Genomic DNA, 22,613 nt, shown 5'->3' on the forward strand with positions numbered 1-22,613 from the left:
GAAACAAACTTTGTACATTCATAATCAAAGTTAATTTTCAAAAAACTCAACTCGGGGGTCTCATTAGGCTAAAAATCTGAATACACGCATCACATTTTGGTGGATCTTGAATAGGGAAAGCTCCCTTTTCAAGAAATACTCACCGGGCCCCCCACCGGGCGTGTTTTAGTATGACTCGTAACACCGGGTCCTCACCGGGTCCCACCGGGCCCCACCGGGCCCCGCACCGGGCGTGTTTTAGTATATTTTTTTCCACCGGGCCCCACCGGGCCCCGCCGGGCGTGTTTTAGTAGGACCGCACGTGATTACGTCAGAAGTCATTTTTTGGGAATCCCCTAATTCGAGTTTACTAAAATAAAACGAAATAAATTTTATATCCAAATTGTTCTTTTTGAAAAAATGATTTGTTTGAACTTCAAAATAGCTAGATTAATTGCAACAAAGGAATTAAAAAAAGATTAAAATTCTATTTTATACAAACTTTGTCATGCGTATCGACAAAAAAAAATCGACATGGGTGCTTTACCGCAAAACTAAAACATACGTGCTGGCAATAAAATACGGAGCACGTGAAAAGTACCGCGAGGTGTTTTAGGCGCTTAATTGATAAATATACAGAAATAAACAATGGGGAAAGTTAAGAAAAACCGAACGAAAGCGACGAGTGGACAGAATCCGCATTATCACAGAACAGATTTATCTCATGAAATAATTAATGAAGACAATCTTAAAGATAATTCAAAACGTCAAAACAAAGCTCGACCAAGACAGGTAAGTAACCTAAACTTAATTTCATGAATTTATAGCATTGTTACATATTTATTTAATGAAATGATAGAATTAGACTTTGTATTGTGCATATTGCATGCAATGTCATTGTGGGTGTATGTGTTCTTGGACAAGACACTTAACTGCAATTGCTTCAACCCAGTGGTCACTAATGAGTTGTCCAAATTATCAGCCATACACAGAGAAAAAAATCCCGAAAGGGTATTCATCCACAAAGTAACATACATGGCAACTCACAAAGAGTGTCTGTACTGTGTCCATAATGTCACATTTAATTTAGGTATGAACATTTTTCTTTATAGGAAGACAGTGACATTGTAGATGAAAAACTCACAAAGAAGATTCTTGACTCTGCTAGAAAGCAACAAGATGAATTGGAAAATGTTTGGTCTGTGAAAAGCAACAGCGCGCCACATAAACTTATAAAACCATCTGTAAGTGATAAAAAATGGGCAATACTGTTATATTCTTATCTTATAAATATCCAATATAAATATACCATGCTTCTGGTTACCAATGAAGTCTCATGTTTTTTTTAGTTAGGTGTGACTTTTTAAATCATAGTTTTAGTTTATATGTTGCTGTAAATGACTTGATATTTTCCTAATATAAAACATTGTATTGTGAGCAATGCAAGTATGAGGTGCCAATGCAAATTTAAAATTAACCCCATGTAATCTTATATGACACCAAGTACCTTAAGCTAAATGGGATATTCTACCATTGTTTTAAAACCTTTGCAACAATTACAAAGTACAGTAAAAAAGACCAAAACTAAATTCGGCCAGTAAAACTTAAAACCTACAGCTCCAATTGTGACAAAATTATCTTGCAGGGAATTGAGCAAGGCTCAGATGATGAAGAAGACTGGCCTCAAATAGGAAGTGGTGATGCAGAAGTATCGGAATACAAAGAGGAAATCTTTGAGGTTGATGCAGAAGATGAAAAAGCTCTTGAAGCGTTCATGAATCCGAACCCTCCTTCACGGCGAACACTCGCTGATATTATAATGGAGAAAATATCAGGTTATTTTATTATTGGAGTATGTTGTTCATTGATATGCAAAGAACAAGAACATGCCATTATTATTTATTATTACATTCTTTTTTCAATATCATGCTTAAAAACTGTTTTTTTTATTGGGAAAACTGTTTCCACCAATGTGGATCTAATAATATTGGTTATTCTGTTCTTAATTTTTTTTTTTCGTTTTTTTAATACAAGGTTTATATATACAGTTTTTGATTGGTTAACAGATTGTATTATATAAATATACTGTATTAAACATAATATTTATATATACTGTTTACCTGTGATATAATGTAGTAAAATTAAATGTTGTACCTAATAACATATTATTTTTTTGCAGAAAAACAAACTGATGTTTCAACGTTAATGCCGGACCTGGAAAATCCATTGCCAGACATGGATCCACGAATAGTGGAAGTTTATAAAGATGTGAAAACAATATTGCAGCGATACCGGTGTGGTAAATTACCAAAAGCCTTCAAGGTAAGTTTAAAGTCATATTTTACTAGTTGTATCCCTTTTTCAGATTCATAAAGTTACCAACTTAATGTGAAAAAAGGATTGTAGTTGAATTAACCATGCATGGTAGGGCAAAGCAGTCGTTAAAACAAGGGTGCTCTGTTTTAAATGAATATAACTTATTCATTGTTTCATGTTGGGGCAACAGCAGTCGTTTAACAGGGGCTTTCTGTTTTAAATGAATGTAACCTATTTATCCATTTGTGGTGGGGCAATAGCAGTTGTTATAACAGAGGTGCATGGTTTTATACACTTCATGTTCCCTTATGAGTCACCACATATATAACTATATGAATAATAAAACATGTAAATTATTTTATAGGTTCTTCCACATTTAAAAAACTGGGAGGAAGTCTTATATATCACTGAACCAGATGGTTGGACAGCAGCAGCCATGTACCAGGTATGCTTGTGGGGTTGTTATAATATCTAATATGTATATAGGCCTATCTATTCAAACTTTAAAACTAATATATTTTATTTACTAAATGATATAAATGAATGTAAATTGTTTTTATCTATCTCTGCTGTATCTCTGTATGAATGTTAGTAAATTGTTGTATCGTCGCATATCGGGGCAACTACGTCTTTAAAAACATATATAGTCTATTTAACTCCCGATTACTGTATAATAACTATCATCAAGCAATACCTAACTAACCTAAAAAGGATACCAGTAAGATATATCCTTGTAAATGAATGAATTCTTTATTCTTCCAGGCAACCAGGATGTTTGCGTCAAACATGAATGCTCATATGGCACAAAGATTCTTTTTCCTTGTTTTGCTGCCAAGAATCAGAGACGATATTCAGTATTTTAAGCGACTAAACTTCCATTTGTTTATGGTGAGATGGTTGTAATAATATATGGGACCACGCATTACGTAAATTCCGTTATGCTGTAATTTTTCTATAGTGTATTAATGTACACACGACTGCTCCTTAAATAACGTTTGGATGAAAGAAACTTACTTTATCCTCACCTGTCCGGAAAACAACAGTCACTATAACACGAGTGTTCTGTTTCATACACCTGGTGCCAGCTTACGAGTTACCATGTAATAAAAAAGCAGGCGCGCCAACCACTGTGCCATGGCACCGAACAAACTTTGCCCCACAAAAACCCACATATAGAACATACTGCACACATGTATTGTTATAGTATACAAAAGTCTTACCGTTTTCACAATAGGTATAAAAACAAATATAAATTATCATTACCTTGTCTATATTACATACTTACAGGCTCTAAAGAAAACTTTGTTCAAACCAGCTGCATTTTTCAAAGGCATCCTTCTCCCTCTATGTGAGGAAGGGACTTGTACATTACGTGAAGCTACCATCATTGGGAGTGCTATGGCAAAATGTTCCATACCTGTTCTACATGCTAGGTGCGTAAAACATATGGTTAAGGAAAATTACATTCAACATTGTGATGAAATTTTTTTTTCTTTTAGTGCTGCTATGTTGAAATTAGCGGAAATGAAATACAGCGGTCCAAACAGTATTTTTCTTAAAATACTGATCAGCAAAAAATATGCCCTGCCCTTCAGAGTGCTGGACGCTTTGGTGAGTAAACCTTTCTATGAAACTGATTATTACTGTGTCATGTAATATTTTTGAGTTTTATGTTTTTCATTTTAAATGTGATTGCAGGTTTTTCATTTCTTAAGCTTTCGTAATGAGAAACGTGAACTCCCGGTTCTATGGCATCAAGCTTTGCTTTCATTTGCAGAGATATACAGGTAAAAGTTGCTGAAATAGGGTTATGGACTAAGTCTCATTAACTGAAGGACCTTAAACATATAGAAGCAAAAAATTTTAAAAACAGTGCAATACTATTTACATTATCAATTATTTGTTAGCAAATTTGCTTTTATCGCATAAATAGAAAGCTAAGACTTTTGTTTTCCAGGAGTGACATCTCAACTGAACAGAAAGAAAGTCTTCTTGAACTACTGCGTCACAAATCACATGAACAAATAACTCCGTTAGTACGGAAGCAATTACAGGGAGCTGAATGTCGAGATATTGAAATGGATGAACCACAGTTAATGCCTTAATAAAAAAACATAAATAAAATGAGTTTTACTGCTCTGTGTAATGCTGGGTATTCTAATTGTAATAAAAGACACTAAACATAGTTTGACTTTTTGAACCACATGAAATCAAGCCTTTTTTTAAACTGAACTAGCTTGCTTTTTAAACCAGATGATATAAAGTCCTTTTTTTGCCTCAGTTGTTAAAACAGAACTGATGCTTGCAAGTATATTGCATTTCTGAGCACAGGTACAAAGTTTCAGGTCATGATATACATAAATTTAAAAGCAATAGCCTGGTAACAGCATGGTTCTGTTGGGAACTCAATTAGGTTAAATCCAACGCAGCGACCTAAAACAACAGCAATCTGAACGTGGTGAAATAATAAATAAAAACTGGGACTTTAGCTTTGTTTACATAAGTGGCAATATGATATACTGTAGTAATATTCCATGAAAAACATGATCTTTTCATTTGAAAGTCAATATGGCTGCTTTATGTTTTGAAATAGGGCCCTTTTTTAAATTAAAACATTGTGTAAAAAGTAAAGCCACGCGAACTTAAGCGAACGTGAACGAAGCAATTATTACATCACAATGACGTCTGTATCGTTGTCGCAGTCGGAAGAAGATGCTCTTGTGATTGGCCGTCAATTGTGTATGAGTCGCCATGACTCAGCAGTTCACTGTGATGATATTCGGACACAAGTTCGGAGTCGTGTGGGTAGTGGCTCACATCCGGAAGAGGAGAGGAGTCAGACACTGTGGTGAACTCTCCTGTCTCCATTTTCAGGATGTAAGGGATGATGGAGTCAATCTGAACATTCCCGATGAGTCCGGCAAAAAAGATTTCCTCCGTGATCGAGGAGCTTAGGGAGCGGAGTGCAGGAAGAGAGAGAAGAAGAAGGGACATCCTATGATCCGAGATGATCAGTTTAAAAATATTATTAAAAAACTAACTATTAAAAAAGTTTTGCATTGCCACTTTAATACAAGCAGTTTCTAATACTAATATTCTGAAGTGTTGAGATCAGAACTAGAATATATTGTTAAAAATACAGAAACGAGACTTGTACCTGTCTGGGTCTTCAGGATAAGTTCTCATTTCGTGTTCACGAAGTTCTGTGGTTGCTCGTGATTGAAATCGTTGGATTTGCGTTCGATGTAACTGATTCACGTGATCTGTGTATCATAAATGAAAAACTACTTAAAACGAAAAATGACCATCTCTGTTCACATAATGAAAACCTAATGCCAACAGGCAGAGCTAGGTCTTTAAATTAAGATTTCTGAGTATGAACTGTTGTCTTTAATTAACATAGAACCGTTTTTTTTCTTCTATAGTTCTACAATACATTACAAGGGAATTATGATTTAGATCAGTAAAGTCCACAACAGAGATAACAAAACCTTAACAGAATCACAACATTAGATGCAATGTTGCATACAATCTAACTGAACCCTTTGAATATTACAAAACAAAACAATTTGTTTTAAAAAATGATGATTAACTTGACAAAAATATAAATTTTAGAAAAAGATTTAGGTTTTAATTGAGCTATCCAAGAAAAGGCAAACTATGCCCCCTGAAAATTACAAACTAAAACAAATTGTTTTTTAAAAATGATCAATAGTAAAAAGCTTCACAAAAAAGTAAATTTTAGCACAAGATATCGTTATAGGTTTTAATTGGGCTATCAAAGGCAAACATTACATACCAGGACTGAACAAAGCAAGTGCTTTAATATACGAGTACTCATGTTGATCCACTTCAAGCTTTTGCAGCCTTGCCACAAAATCTTGTAATTTGTTCAAATGTTCCGAAACATGGCATACATGACTTGTAGTCAGTTTGCCTGAAAAAAAAAGCCAAAATTTTACCACATTCTGCTAATAATAGTACTCTGCTTATAATACATGATGCTGCAAAACCAAGTCTGTTTATCTAATACAGTTCATACAAAGGTATTCTATACCGGTGTTTATTGCTTGAGGGTATGTGTGATTGTACGTAAATTCAAATTTGCAGGTTATATAAGAAAAATTAATTTTGCATTATATGCATGTTAGCCCTACACGTATGTATTATCATAAGAACATAAATTGATTTTAATACCTTAAATTTACATACAGAAAAAACCTTTGCTAATTCAAGATGTGTCAGCAAAACACCTAACTTATTTTTTACTTATACGATAAAAATCATTGATAAAACAATTTAATTCAAGATGTGTCAGCAAAACACCTTAACTTGTTTTTTGCTTACACGAAAAAAATCATTGCGTCAACAATTTAATTCAAGATATGTCAGCAATATGATATGCTGAAGGTCAATGGGTAAAGATAGCAATTACTGAGTCCTACACTCATTAATATTTGATTTACCTTGTTGAAGTGATGTTTTAAGATGTCTGATAATGGTCATGATGATTCGGTCAAGGTTCATCGAACGAGAGCATTGTGCTAAACCAAGCATGAAAAGTTCGTGCCAGCAATCTCTCAGCAGCGATGTGTGGCATTCCGTGCTGGAAAAATAAAAGTTCACAAATAATAGTAACCATGGCGCAGTCAGAAAAAAATAAGGGGGGAGGGGGGTTTAACCAAAAAAATTATTTTATTTTTTTTACTTTTTTTAATTAATTTTTTGGGGGTTTTTAAAGGGGAGGGGGGTTGCGACACCCTAAACCCCCCTGGCTGCGCCACTGATAGTAATGTTGTTTTGGCAGAACAAGTAATAAAGCATATTCACTCTTGAGTAAGTTCAAATTAAATGTTTAAGTTAAAATTGGTTTCTAAAATACAGTTAAAAAAGACTGATTTTTATAGTTTTTAAAAAAAAAACTTTATGTGAATAAGAGAAATCAGAGTTGTATTCTAAAACAGTAAAATGTCATGAAAATCTAAACAAAATGTAAGAAATATGACAAAAAATTATATATATAATCTTAAAAAAATTTAGTTCCAAACTTAGTCTAAAACAGTAACACATCGTGAAAATTCGACAAAATATGAGAAATATGACAACGAAATAAATATAAACTTCACAAAATGTATTTCCTAACTTACCGTAAAAGTTGAAAAGCAAATATGGACCTTGCCCATTGTGCGGACAAGAATAGCAACCTAGACGCAGATTCACACACATAATGTACGTTGAATACTTCAGGCAGTGGTGTGGGGGTTGTGAGCTCAAATACGAAGTTAGAATCCGTCATTAAAGGGCCCTGGAACGTAGAACATTTGATGTTGTTTTATGCTTCATAAGACTGTTTTTAATGACAAATTTTATAATACTGCTTTAATTAAAAAAAACAGACTTATAAATCACATAACTGTACATACCATTTTTTCTGTCAAAGAAAAATTGATTGAAATTTTACAATTCATGTTGCATGAGCAATTAAATATAAATAGATAAAAAAAATGGCACGTACGAATATCTGGTTTAAAATATTGTTTTTTTTTAATTTAATTTAGATTTTACAATTCGTATTGCATGACCAATTAATTATAAACAAAGGATGTTGCACGTACACATTTACACATGTTTTAGTATGACCTCATTGACCAAAGAATTATTAATCAAAACGCTGACACTAGAAAGGGGATTTAGGTTTCATTGTGAATACAGTGACACGGTCATGCTACTCTGTGTGAACCACAACGGCTCATTTCCAGGAATCGTGAACAAAATCTTAGGTGAAAATGAGGACAGACCTCAAAATCGAGGATTGGGGTTTGCGTGGGCATGAGGAGGTAATCTTCAGACTCTGAACATCGCTTTAAAGTCTTGGTTAAAGTGGAAATTGCCCTGAAAAGTAAAAATTAATAACCTGGTATTGATTGTAAACTGATTTTTTTCCTAAAATTTACTAGACACATTTAAGTATTGTTGGGGGTAATATGACACTGTGGAAAGTGCTTAAAAGTTAAAATTATCAACTTGTAAATGATTGTGTACCAAATTATATGATTTTCCCTGAACAAAACGCTATATTGTTACTAGCTAAATTGCAGGCAGTTTAAATAATAAAACGTAATGTTTTATTAAATAAAAAATAAATAAAATTCTTTAAATAAAAAATTCTAAATAAAAATTATATGTAAAATTTCTTGAATAAAAAAATGTACAAATGATTTCTCTTAATAAAACTGATTTAAACAATAAAAATGTCCTACTTTTCAAGATCAGCTGGTCTCTCATTCTGTCCATTTTTCTCTGGCGAAGTTGGTTGAAAGTCTGTGTTTCTTTCCTGCTTTGTGAATTGAGCGATTGTGGAAACTACATTGGCTAATGTGCTCAGATTGCCCTGTATCATAAAAAATATGCAGTTTATAAAAAGGAAATGACAGTTGAATAAAGTTTTGGGTTAGGAGAAAAAAAGTGTGCAAAAGTTGTCTGTATTGGTCAGAATATGGTGGTTGTATTGTATCTGCTCTATAGTGTTGAGCTTGAAACACATTCTACATTAGTTTAGGAGCATGCAAAGTATTTGGCTGGCGGTCAATATTGCGCCTTCATACATAAATGAAAAGTAGAAATAGAAGTTACCGCATTTGTAGTAACAACTAACAGCCAATAGTAATAATAGACTTATCCAAGCCACCAAATGTAAAATTTTAAAGCCAAGTTCATTTTGGTAAAAAAATTGGTACATTTTTTTTTTCTGGAGATATTTTCTCTCCAGAAAGTTTTTATCACATTAACAAATTACTGTGCTTGAAGTAAAAACTTGTTTGATGAATTATGCAAACGTGGGTGGCTGGAAGGTGATTAACGGTGTTGTTTTAGTAAATGGAGCTTTTCGGTTTTACTTCCTAAAGCAATGTCTTGATTAATTGGCAGCTATAACAAGGATGTAAATCTCAGTTTTGGTTACAGACAAGCCATTTATTCACAAAGTTAAAAGTTGTATCCCAAGAATCTTACAAGATTATTGCGGAAAATGTAAGAAGTGAAAAAAAATATTAAAAAAAAATATAAAAAAGGCGAAAAGAAAAAAACATTGAAAACGATTTTTCTAGTTTCAATTTCTTACATGTATAAAGTTAGGCATTCACGATTAAATTAAAAATGACTAGCAGGAAATGCTTCGATTGTTTTACAAAAAAATTATATAAAAACCAACATAGCTTACAACGTACCTGCCGTTTTTCACCAGATTCATTCCCACTCAGAGAACTGTGAAATAATATATAATTTGATCTGTGTTTAATATACATAACATAAAGCATAGTTCAATACCGCTGCAGTGCCTCCAGCGCTTTTACTTATTTAATACCCACCAAAATAGGATTTAATACCCACCAAAATAATTTGCCACCAAATAGGAGTTCAGTACTACCATATTTCTACTGCACTCCAATTTACTTCGTATATAAAAGTTACAAAAAAAATTTAAAACAAAAAATTTAAAATAAAATCTATTAAAACAGAATTAAACATTCAAAACCATTGTTTTTGATGTAAAAAGTAAAACATGATAAAAAACAACAAAATTCTGAAATTGCTGAATATTATTTACACCCACCTTTCACCATCTATATTCCTATACGTAATTCCTCTGTTGAAAGCTTTAACGAGGTGTTCTGATGTTGAACCAAGTAACCTGTGTTGGAGATCGTCTTGCTTGTGCATGGGGGAGCGCTCACACTGAACCGCTGGAAAATTAATAAATGAATTTTTTTTCCAAATTACTTGTTTTAAGCTACCAACATTTTAGAGCGATTTAAGCAAAACTTAAAATGTTTTTTTTCGGGTAAAATAAACTACCTGTAATCTTTTTTTAAATAACGGAAAATACGGTATCATAAAAATATATATAGGCATCATATAAAATAAACGCACACCGCATCATAGACCGACAAGAAAATTTAATTTATTTTTTACAGTTTGGTGTTGGGGTAATAGGCCAAATTTGGCCTAAATCCCAGGTTCCTGATAAGGACCTCACCCACATAGAATAGAAAACTTACAATCTGATTTCATTCCCATGAGCACGCACTTCTGAAAACGGCAATATTGGCATCGATTTCTGTGCGTCTTGTTCACTGAACAGTCCCGGCTTCCTCTGCAGGTGTAAGTCAACTTCTTGCGAACGCTTCGCTTGAAGAAACCTTTGCAGCCTTCACAGCTTTTGGCTCCATAGTGGCGACCTGCATAAAATGGAGGTTTATGTATAAATAAGGAACCTAATTGAATTTGTTCTTATTTTAAGCACTTTGAAAAAATACTAAAAAATATAATTTTGGGGGCCTTTGTTCAATCGAACAGAGTGATTTGATAATTAAAAAAATAATTTTAAAAATATTGATTGGAACTTCTCTGCATAGGAAAATTATAAGTTAAATTTCACATATTACAAAATGGTATAAAAACAATACATCACATTGAAAAATTATAAATTTTTCACAACACAAAATGGTATAAAAACATTGCATAATATTGAATTTGATTTTATATTGATCAAAACAAAAATGACTATTTTTTGACTGTATACAACAACTTTTATTGAAAATTTGAAACTTCTCCTTTTTTAAGGGAAAACAACTCAAAATGCCAGCTTCACCCACCTGATGCTCGATCTCCACACACAACACACAAGTCATAAGTGAGATACACCTCATCTTCGTTTGGTTTATTTGAGTTCATCGGGTAGGTGGCAATAGAAATAGGTTGGGGTGTGGAACCCGTCACTAGTTGGTTGGTACGACTGCTTACAAGGAATGGAGAACTTGCCACAGATGCAATCTAAGTATTAAAAAAATAAGTAGGACAATGGCTTTGAAATGGTCTGTATGATACTGGATAAAACTAGTTTCAGTTCCATTTTCACCAAATGTAAATTGATACTATTGTATTATCACAGTCACCAAGTATGCGATTTTGTACTGTTTGAAAAAATTCGGAACCTATTAGACATTTTTGTTGTTGCAATTTTGCCGGATACATTGTACTGCTTATAAGTTGTGGGCATTCCATTAGTTCATACATTTAGGAAACCAAAGTGAAAAAATCTTGAAAAAAATATCATGTATAGTTAAAACTTTTCAGTAATGTTCATCTTAAAGTTTAAATTCAACATCACTCAGATGGTTTTAATTCTAAACCAAAACATATGGAAATAAAGATAACTGTAATATACATGAGCTGGCTGGTATGTTTCTACTGAAACTGGAAATGAACTCAAGTCAAAGCATATTACATTAAAACCAGTATTTTCCTAATTAAAGTCACAAATTCAATACCACATAAATAACTATATTTTAAGTCCAAAAATTCTTACTTGAATAAGTCCTTTGTTTTGCAACTCAATCAGCCTCTCTGGGGTGAGCTGGTCCAGTGTGAGGACCTGGGTATGGTTGCCAATGATGGGGTTCCCACTTAACGCAGATATGCAAGGTTGGGGGTTGGGGGAAGACACGATCATGTCTGACACTGAATGATCCGCATGGGAGGCAGAAATAGACAGAGCTGTAAAAATTTAAAACATATTTTTTGTTTTAATTGTAAATTTAAAATACCAACTACATTAAAGTTTGGTTATCTAAAATATATAACAATGTTAAGATTAGGTTTTTTGTTTGTTTTTTAATCTTACAAAGATTAATTTTCAGCTATTCTTTAGAAAATATATGCACTCTGTTTCAAAAATAAGCTTTTGAATGTCTTCGATTTAAATAAAAACAGCTTAAACACAAATGACCATTAAACATCTTGCCTGCCCTATGTGACCTTTACCTGCCTCTGAGGAAATGGTAAATGAAATTATATTATAGAAATGCTTTTGGACCACCTTGCCAAAAGCCTGTCAAAATTTCTGAAGCGCCGTGTTAGTAACTTAGTAATGGCTGACAGTTATTTTAAAACACTAAGTAACCGCATGACTAAATAAAAAGCCTGTTTATCAAAATTGAAGTATTTTCTTAATAGAATCTATTTAACCTGAATTTAAGAATTTTAGTGTTTAATATTTCTCTCAAGTTACTAAAAAATTTCATTTGCCAAAAACTAGGATAGGATTTAAAAACCGAGTGGTAAATATTGGAAAACTAAATCCATGTTCTTAAGTGTGCAAATATACAGCTTGGCCAAAGAACAAATAAAATGTCTTGTTCGTTATATTGACCTACAGTCTGCCATTGTCATATGAGGTCAAAGGTTAAAGTTAAGTGGGTAAGGGTCGCACAAATGGAGTTAAGTAGTCAGGGTTAAGGGTTAATGTTCGATGACTGACTTGTTTTGGCAACAGTGGTGAATGGAATATTGGAACAAATTTAATCAATTAGATATGCTGAATAATTGAACATAGAGAGTAGTCTACAATTTATACTGTAACCCTAAGTAACATACAGATACACTATGCGTTAATATCAACTAAGCTACACTAGGGTAGCCTGGCGTCTATGTTTTATCAACAAAAATACACATTTTTTTATAATCTTTATTATTTATACTGTTACCTAAATTTTGTTGTTTTCACATTATACAAAAAAACAATGCAACCTCATAACAGACAAAGACTTACTTGGATTATCTGGTAGAGACACAGTTTCAATAGTTTGGCCTTCGTTTCCACTTTCATCAGATTCAGTTCGAACAGGAACAAGGTACATCTTCTCTTCACCCTCTAAGTCTGACTTTATAAAGAATAACATTAATTAATTATATCAATGATTTTCAAAAATAAAATTAATGCAATGAAATTTTCAAGAATAATTTTACCCCAGTGATTTTTCAACTGTAGACTACAATAGTTACAACTTAAAGTCTGCTTAACATATACCGATACATACTGTGTGTATAATAAACATATAACTTATTGAACAATCATGCTGGATAGCTAAAACATTCAGATACGTAAGATAACTTTATATAAACACTAAACAGTCATTACAACTTACAGTAGTTGACCTGTAGTTGTCTTCATTTAGTTGTTTTCTGCTTAAATCTCCGTCATTTACAGACTCACACTTCACTAGCATATCACCACTGCTGAAATCCTGGTTGCAAATATAATAATTTAAATGGGCATGCCAAAGAAGGATCAAAATTTGTTTATAGATAAAGATGGCCAAATGTGATCTAAATGTACCATAAAAGTTAAGAAAAACAGCTTATGAAAAAAATGCAAATTCTCATTTTTCGTTGGTATGTCCCCTTAACTATAAGGCCAGTAAAGGTACTAAACAGTAAACACACTGAACAGTTTTAAACTACAGCGAGTAAACTAAAAATAAGTGGTAGAATTTTGACAAAATGAAACGGAAAATTTAAAACTGCCTTTACATCCGTTTTTTTAATAATTTGATATCCCACTTCACAAAATCTGTAACTCGATGCATTTTTCATTATCCCGCAAATTAAAGTTGAGGTCTCTGACTCAAACGTTTAAATATATATATCTTGAACAAATATATCTTAACTCTTCACAACCAACCTGGTGAGTGGGCAAGCTATCGTTTGAATCACAAACATGCAGATCAGACTCCAGCATGCCAGACATTCTGAAAAGAAAAAGGGAGTTATCCGGTAAATGGATCTCCGAAAACAATGAAGCGATACTATATAATAACCTACTGAAATTTCAGAACGAAATTGCAACACCATAATTTTGTGTGTATTAATAAATTTGGTTAGGTTCAATAGGTATATGAATATTACTATTAGCACACATTTAATCTTTTGAAAGAGTTACTGTACATGAATACATATAATCTTTAGTATGTTATTTAAATACTTTACTTTGACTTACGAGCTGAAATACAGATTGTCTGTGCACTCTTGTCTTCTTGGGATAGCTCATGAATTTTCCATTTGACACTGAATATGCTGTAGAATCCAGAACGCAGGCAGGAGTTTGGACTTATTTAATACTTAAAAAGTTAGACGTCCTGGTAACTACAGTCCTTTGAACTTACAATGCGGCTGATTCTGTTGGTGTAAGGATAGACAGGTTATTAGAAAGTGTTGGGCTTTGGACCATGAACGCGCAACGAACACACAAGTGCGCGCTTAAACTTGTTAACCTTATACGAACTTTGCGCCGTACGAAAGCATTGCGTCTGGTACTAACACCTGGTTCGACAGTGAGTTCTAAAACCTACCGTTGTATATCCAGTTAAACTGAGTACACGACTACCAAGGTTCACAGGCGGGAAGCAAAATCAATATCCGGCGACCTTAACGGCTCACGAACCAGTCGACATGCGCGAAGGCAAATAACGCGTTCACCTCCTACCTCAATATGACGTCACTTTATGATATCGGGTCATGCACAAACGGCGGAGGTGAGCCTGACAGTTGAGGCGTTATAAAACAATATGGTGTTTTATAACAAGTGAAGCATGATACTTTATAAGCACTAATATTTCGTAAGGTTAAACAAATTCACGGAATTCAGAACTTCAAAACTCGCGAGCGCTATTAACAAAGAGTTGGTCTTTCTTTTTAAGGAAGGTGTTATAAGATCGGTTTTAAATTAAAAAATGGCGTATCCACCGCTTTTTGCAAGCAACTGCCATTTCAATTTCCGCAGTATTGCGGTTTGGGTCAAAGAAAAAAAAACAAAAGTGGGAAAACTGCTTTAAATACAGAGTGTTACGTCAGGTTTGTACTTTGACCTTTCTGGGTGAAGATAAAGTAAATCAGGCATCGCCCTAGCGTTATTAGAGATAACCACGAAAAAACACGCCACGGTGCACTAGGTCACGAATTCGTAGAAAGGTCGCCACGACTGCATTAGCAAGTAGCCGACTGCTGCAGGTCAAAAATAATTCAAGCCACAAAAACGTAAACGATAAACAAACTATAACACAAATAAATGGACGAGTTATGCGATGGGCGTATTTTAGTTTCGGATTCCATAAAAGAATTTTTGGGATCAGTTAGGGAAATATTTACAGAACGTAGGCGGTACAGCAAGAATGACGTCACAGATTCGTCTCACGCACATGCGCTTTGAGCGACCTGACCTGATGAACTTTTTCACTTCGAGGTCACAGCGCGAGATAAGGCCTATTCTCTAATCACGGGTAAACGGATAAAGGTTCAAATGTTAGAATTAGCGTTGACTTCCGCCTCTCGCCTGTCATGACGTCAGAGGTGTGACGTATGGTTAGGTGTAACGTATTTACACACACACTGCGATTCAAAGTCGAAGATTTTATAATAACAGCACCAATATTACGTGGAAACGTTAAGGTTTTAATAAACCTAACCAACGAAAATAAACAACTTAGAAACACTTTTAAGTTTAACGCTTCAGCGCAATAAAATATTAATTAGCTGGTTGAACGCCAATTTCGGTCGTTACATATGAATTCAAAGTAACAGCAGTTCATTAATTCGACGCAGTCTGTTACGAGGTGGCTTGAACCAATAAGACCCTGCGTCGTGATATGCTGGAATGTCGCTGTACAAAGTTAGATGCGGTATGAACTTAAAGCAGATTTGACCAGGTTAGACTGGTTCATTTAAAACGACGCCCGCTTTAATTTGGCGGGAACTCTGTTATGTAAATGTGTTTGAAGTACATGCCTTTACTGCGAACCGTTTTCACTTTGCGTCGCGGATTTCTAAATATTAAAATTACTGTTCCGTATTTGACCCCGTTGCGGTCGAAATAATAATAAAAAAAACAACCGCATCAGCGCAAAATGACAATAATCTTATGCTTTGTCGGGTATTTCAGGACAGTCGGTTAATTGGGATTTGTACAGCTTCATACCACCACAAACTGCGTGTTGTCTTACCTCGGCCGCTTTGCCATTTCAGGTTGCCGGGTTCGACGCTAGGTCATCATGAAAACAGAGCGGCAAAGACGGGGGACGCGACCCTGCACGAGGTCATAGTAAGGTCACATCAGTCTTTACGCTTGGCGAGGTCTTCTTTTCAGGAAATTCAGGTACGCAGATAAATAGACTTCGACAAGGACGAAAAACTAATAACTAAAGATTTCGAATCAAGATATCGTCATGACCTGAACCTATATTTAAATTTTCAGTGATCGGTCAAAAGATGTTGACCATGATATGTGTCACTGTAGATAGGGCAACGGGGTCGTGAATTATTTACCTTTGGTGATTAGAATGACGTCACTTTGGTATACGAGTTCTATTGATTATGAAGAAGTGAAGCAAAAACTAATAAGAGAATACAATATGTTCGGTGACGTCATAAAACCGGTAGTTATTCATTGCCGGGGTTAGTCAAACCGGCGATGTTTCTAAATGTTTCATAACATAACAAAGGCAGCTCTTACGTAACGTTACATACTTCGGGTCAGGTTCAAAAGTTCGAATGGCGAGCTCAAATTGAAGTTGCTGGCAAAACGGCAACAATCCTGGCGTATTAAAGGCGAGAGTGACAAAAATAGAAACGCTGACTTTCACACATGAATCGCGGTCGCGATGGGCAATCAATTCCGAGTCAAAAGCGAGAAAAACGGAGGCTCCGCTATTCTTGTTGGCGAAGCTGACCTTGGGACGACCTCAAGACCCTGGTGCCCGAACGATCCGTTTTTATCGACCGGAAACTGGGGGAATGAAATTAGCGACGACGGACTTGCTAATTGCGCTGAATTTAACAGAGAAAGGGATGGAAATGGCCCCGATGTGGTTGAAACGATCATTTGGCTGGGACCTAATGCAATCCGGAGGGAGAGGGTTTATTAGGCCATTTCTCCCACAGCCAATAACATTACAATCAAATGTGTGCACAGAAAGTTGTGACTTTTGTTTTTTGGCTGAATACCACAGGGAAAAGGGGAATGGGTTAAGCTTACTAATTGAACTCATAACACAACTTTTTTGATAGATATGCGCTATGGATTTATCTGTTATTAAAACCAGGTTACAGCTGTACCAAAGAATACAGTATGTTCAATATGTTGATAAAGAGACTGTTCTCTATTACAGTTAAGCAAAGAAAATAATTGCAGTTAAAATTGGTAAACATGTATGCAACTGCAACAAACGGAAACATAAGAAAGCAAACATTATTTATACTTTCCAGTGTGGTAAGCACTGAATGTCCATAAAGGCCAATAATTACCAGTTTAACAAGATAATTATATAATGGAAATGGTATAGTGCCTACTTAACAATTACCAGTTGGAAATTAATGGTCAAGCTGGCAGCATATTATACCGAAATATCCCCAAGTAATTGTAACTATTATATTAGATGCACATAATTAGATGCATCCTTGTACACATGTGATAATTTATCACAATGGAATATTTAAAATGGGCAATAGGTATTGAACTGATGAACTCCATAGACAGTTGAGAAATTCGAACTGTTACTTCATAATACTGCATGACGATTTAGAAAACCCATTAGGGACTACTAGATTAAAGCAATTGTCATTAAATGTTTCGCCGAAAAAGCCACATACGCCTACAATGGTAGGTTATAATGCCTTCCAAAGTTTTCTTCATATTGTAAAATAATTTGAACGAAAAATCAAGAGATACAACTAGGTAGTAGGAACGTTGAAATCTTCAAATATTACAAATTACAATGCCTGGAAAATTACCCCACTATTTCTGGCCAACCAAAAGCTTCTGATAACATTATATTATAACTAGCCTTCTTATAACATCAATTGAATTGGTAAAAAGGACAGCTCGCACCAATGGCGAGAACAATAGGCATTCATAGGCACCAAAATAGTCAAAGTGATACAGGACAGGCCTATAGTATACAGCAGCGGATTGTAACAATCATTTGCAATACTTTAAATTTTTTTACCATACAAACAATCTTCATAGTGTAATTAGTATATTGTTTATATTTTATAGCCATGGCATCATCAAAAATATGGAAAGGGGTCGTTAAAAACTGCGGCTCTGGATTACCCAAGTAACAAAATGTAAGGGTTAAATGAACACGAGTACATTTTTATTGGTTTGATGTGTAACTATACTCCGCAAACCACAACAATGTTTAGCTCTTTGTTAAAAAACTGAACATCTTACAACCAGTGTTGTGTTTACAATTTGTTTTGAATTCAAATATAGTGTAATAACACGGTTATTGGAAAATCAAAAAAAAGGTAATGACACGGTTATTGGAAAATCAAAAAGTTCCATGGTTCTAATGGAATGAAACATAGGTGCTAGTGAAGAATCTTTCCCCCTCCTCCACCTTATTTGCTAACTACTAACCCCTAGGTTAGGGGGTTAGGTGTTGATGGTTAGGGGGTTAGTAGTTATAGGGGTTAGCAAATAAGTTAGAGCGGAAGACTCTTCACTAGCACCGAAATATCATCCAGTTGTTACTGAAATTGATTATAATAAAAGTGCATAGTACAAATCAAAGAGACCATTCAGCAACTTTATTTAAAGCTACTGAAGAAAGAGTTCTTCATAATTTAATTTTACTCAAGCAAACTAACTGCTAAAACCAACTTGTTTCGGCGAAGTTAATTAATTGTTATTGCCTATAACTCACAAAATGATACATTTTATCCTTTGTTGACCACAACCTCACTATCGTATCTTGCTTACACATTCTTCCCGCAGCCTCAGCCATGTGACGTCATATCACAAACTTCAAAGGTGAATTCGACGAGACCTTGCGTAAAATGAGTTTTCAATTGCCAGTTTGACCGCTTTCATATTAACACAGACCCGTAACACCACGAACAAATATTTCGCTATACTGCCTGTTTATTTAAAATAAACGTGCCCAAAATAAGAGATTTGTCACTCCCGTATACCACTACATTCTAACTCCACATATTTTTACCAATGACAAATCTTTGACATTTAAATTTACTTTTTTTACAAACGTTGTTTTATTAAAACTAAACTTAGATTGGAACAAAGCAAAATCGGACAATAGGTAAAAACCATGCTCAAAGTAATAGAAATAGTATCGCAGTTAAAACTTGGTCACGACTGAACAATTTCCGAAATTTAACGAAATCGTCCGATAGGACATCAGCTGTTACTTTCGGATCGGAACCACGAAAATGCGATTTCCAACAGTTGCCATCTGTTATTGCCATTTTTGTGACGCTCAAACGTCTAGGGTCTAGACGGTTCGTGACAGTGACTTTGTATTTATTTTAAGAATAGTTTTAACCGGCAAATTCCTTCTCAAACACACATTAAGAAGCAATTCTCTTCGAAATATATAAGTGTATTAAACAGAAATAGATTGGCGCGTTACACATTTCCTAAACTTTACGAATGCAAATATCATTGTAAATGAATAGTCAGTCTATTCCATACCAGCAACGTTCGCGGAGTGTTGCATACGATTTTAACGTTGTTGCTCTTATAAAGCTAATCAGTTTACGTAACAGTGAGTAGGTGTATATGAAATATGATATCACCAACATCGTAGTTATATTATATGGTATATTTGTATCTGTGTAGGAGTGTTACAAAAACGCCTAGACTGTTATCTCCAGGAAGTAAACTACTTATAGTTACATCATGTAACTTACATGTAAATGTATTTCTTGCACACAGTAATTGTAATTAAAACCTAATTGTTGGCATGTCGACTTCAAGTGCAATGGATTTGAAAGTGCAGGAATATGGAACACTCAAGGTATTTTTACATTTCTGTATAGTAGAAGTGTTTTTCAGATGATTAAGCTGAATAACTATATAAAGTAGCAAAACTGTTTAGTGAAAACTTAAAATAGATTAGATAAAATCGTTACAACTATGAAGTGATTCTTAAATTTTTCAGGTTCCTTATGAGATTCTGAATAAACGCTTTCGTTCTGCACAAAAAACCATCGATCGTGAGCTTCATGGATTCTCCGGAAGTTTAACAGACCTGGAGAAGAGCGTGGGTGTGGGAACATCCAATGAAAACGTGATGAAAATGCTCGATGGAGTAATTGAGAAGTTGCAGTCAATGAAACGAAAGGTGAAATTGGCATGAGCAGTTTTTTTAGTTGTTTAAGTAGTTTTTTATCCATACTATGTTCTAAAAATAGTTGATTTGTTGCTAATTTCCTTTTTTTTGTTGCCTTATCTAATTTCATTTTTGAAAAGAACTTTAAATAGAAAAGTAAATGAGTTACTTTTGTGATGTTATTGTTTTACGAAAAAAAATCACAAATAATTGACCTGTTGATTTACCTTATTATGGAAGTGATTAAACTGTACAAAGAAATCTACAAATAAATAAATACGTGGCATAAAGTTATTTACTTTCTTCATTACTATACTTACAGGCAGTAGATGCAATAGAACTGGAAGAGGCAAGCGCAAAACTTTGTAAACGAAGGGTAGAGCATTTAAAAGTAAGCCAACCAAACTGAAATACTAAGTATATATCTATGATTTTCCTTTAAAGTAATTTAGCATGAGTTACTTTTTGTAGTTAGTTAAACTTAGATACTATTTTATAGGGAATTGTTTTATAGTGTTCCAAAATATTTTTTAGACTAAGTATCATTAAAATTTTAGAAAGTTATTGATCTTATAGTGACTGTGTTCTGTTTTTGTATATGCAGTTCTTTTTTAGTTTGTAAAATTCTTTATTATTCAATTCCCATCATTTGACCGGTTCCTTTAATTAGTGCATGTCCACTATGTCCACTATGTCCGCTTTGTCCACTATGTCCGCTATGTCCACTTTGTCCACTATGTCCGCTTTGTCCACTATGTCCACTATGTCCGCTATGTCCACTATGTCCAGTATGTCCGCTATGTCCGCTATGTCCACTATGTCCGCTATGTCCAATATGTCCGCATTGTCCACTATGTCAATTTCCAATGTCACTTAACAGGAGCATGCAAGTCCCATACCCTCTGTTGTTGCTCAATGGAAGAAAACTCGTTTTGATCGAATGGTAGTCGACCATCTGCTGAGGTGTGGGTTTTATGACAGTGCACTGAAACTTGCAGAGGAATCAAATATAAAGGTAACAATCCATGTTATGCAAACTTTTCCCCCAATTAGGTTCAAATTGGATCCAATTAAATATAAATGGCTGGTTGTTTTTCTGCTCGGTGTAACAACCAAACTTTTGTTAACTACATATATGTTTTTAACCCTAAACGTGTTTAAGCGGGTGTCATTTTGTCACTGTCTGTGTTTTTTAATATTTTTTTTTTTTTTTTGTCTGTGTTTTTTAATATTTTTCATTTCTTAATCTTTACCTTACTTAAAGAGACAATACAAGTTATTATTCTCCTTTAAGTTATGTTATGTTACATGAAGTTCATATATGAATACTGACATTTTCTTTTTATACTATCATTTTAAGTTTTATATATAGTATATACTGACATTTTCTTGCTTTGGTTTGCCAAGTTGTCTTACCATTTAAGATACACAAACAAAGGTATTATGTTACTATATATTATAGCACAATTATTAACGTAAAACTGCATGTCGTCAGTGTTTGTTTACATTGTAATCCACCAATATACAATATTATAATGGTTGGCAAACATACTGTGTTGTTACGGTTCATTTTCAATCATAAATTATGAATATACGCTTCGTTAACTCAATTGTTCTCGTATATCCTAATAGAGATAGCTTGCTATTGTTTTGTAAATTCAAAGAGAGTAAGTCTTTTTTGGGAATTTACAAATTAAAAGTTTGGACAGATCTGCGGAAACGCATAGCCCTATTATAAATTTAAAATGGTGAAAAATAGCATATTGGTAAACTGATATGTAATATGTTCATAAAATTTATTTATTTACCAATATATCTTGAACATATACAACAACGCCGCCAGTTAAACATCCAAATAGTAATATTTAAAGCAATTCAATCTGTATGTTCCATTTGTTAGTTTTGTTTATAATAGAGATTAATTATCGACAGGTACAATCTGAAATCACTGGTGCATTGAAAGTATGCTGGTTAGGTGGTTTTAGATCTGGCCTGGATTTTGTTGTTTTAACTAAACACATTTTGTTGTATTAAAATGTTCTTGCAGCTTAAAGTATATATGAAACCACTAACCCATTAATTGCTGTGTAAACCTGTTGAAATACCTTAAATAGTCATATATATGCGCACCGTAATTATTCATTAAATTTTATTTTTATTCTAAAAAGCATACATTTGGAAATATGAATGTAGACATCACTATCAGAAAAAAAAAACTCAGTTATAATAATACTAATAATAATGTATTAACTTTATTTATATAATCAATTAGGGTAGCGAAGATTTAATAATATTTTAAACGAAAATACAGGATATAGGGACAAAACAACAGTTGTTAACATACTTTCAGTTTGT

At 34.0% G+C, this 22,613-nt stretch overlaps 3 protein-coding genes across 4 annotated transcripts in view; 2 read left to right on the plus strand and 1 right to left on the minus strand.

The window, feature by feature from the left end:
- Positions 1 to 512: 512 nt before the first annotated feature.
- LOC100182572 (bystin-like) lies at positions 513 to 4,480 on the plus strand. Its single transcript, XM_002128035.5, has 10 exons — positions 513 to 771; positions 1,092 to 1,223; positions 1,625 to 1,814; positions 2,159 to 2,301; positions 2,660 to 2,740; positions 3,058 to 3,183; positions 3,583 to 3,728; positions 3,795 to 3,906; positions 3,994 to 4,082; positions 4,253 to 4,480. Exons 1-10 carry the CDS (start codon positions 628 to 630, stop codon positions 4,398 to 4,400), a joined length of 1,311 nt encoding a protein of 436 aa, XP_002128071.1. The 5' UTR covers positions 513 to 627; the 3' UTR covers positions 4,401 to 4,480.
- On the minus strand, positions 4,424 to 14,293 carry tr2/4 (nuclear receptor). Its single transcript, NM_001078442.1, is given in 16 exon segments — positions 4,424 to 5,290; positions 5,453 to 5,558; positions 6,095 to 6,232; positions 6,762 to 6,901; positions 7,443 to 7,600; positions 8,094 to 8,187; positions 8,556 to 8,686; positions 9,522 to 9,558; positions 9,908 to 10,037; positions 10,353 to 10,532; positions 10,950 to 11,127; positions 11,663 to 11,850; positions 12,905 to 13,016; positions 13,281 to 13,379; positions 13,817 to 13,883; positions 14,132 to 14,293. Coding segments are annotated over 15 exon segments (2,079 nt in total). The 5' UTR covers position 13,883; positions 14,132 to 14,293; the 3' UTR covers positions 4,424 to 4,968.
- Positions 14,294 to 19,679: 5,386 nt separating this feature from the next.
- The window catches only part of LOC100177105 (E3 ubiquitin-protein transferase MAEA), an 8,175-nt gene continuing 5,241 nt past the window's right edge, over positions 19,680 to 22,613 (plus strand). Inside the window, exons 1-4 of one of the 2 annotated variants that reach the window (XM_026835637.1) lie at positions 19,680 to 19,943; positions 20,088 to 20,270; positions 20,581 to 20,649; positions 21,139 to 21,273. In XM_026835637.1, coding sequence (XP_026691438.1) covers positions 19,890 to 19,943; positions 20,088 to 20,270; positions 20,581 to 20,649; positions 21,139 to 21,273 — 441 coding nt within the window. In that variant the 5' untranslated portion in view covers positions 19,680 to 19,889. The remainder of the gene's footprint in view (positions 19,944 to 20,087; positions 20,271 to 20,580; positions 20,650 to 21,138; positions 21,274 to 22,613) is intronic. The other variant, XM_026835638.1, reaches the window with a different exon arrangement.

The sequence above is a fragment of the Ciona intestinalis genome, chromosome 8 (assembly GCF_000224145.3).
Source record: "Ciona intestinalis chromosome 8, KH, whole genome shotgun sequence".
NCBI lineage: Eukaryota > Metazoa > Chordata > Ascidiacea > Phlebobranchia > Cionidae > Ciona > Ciona intestinalis.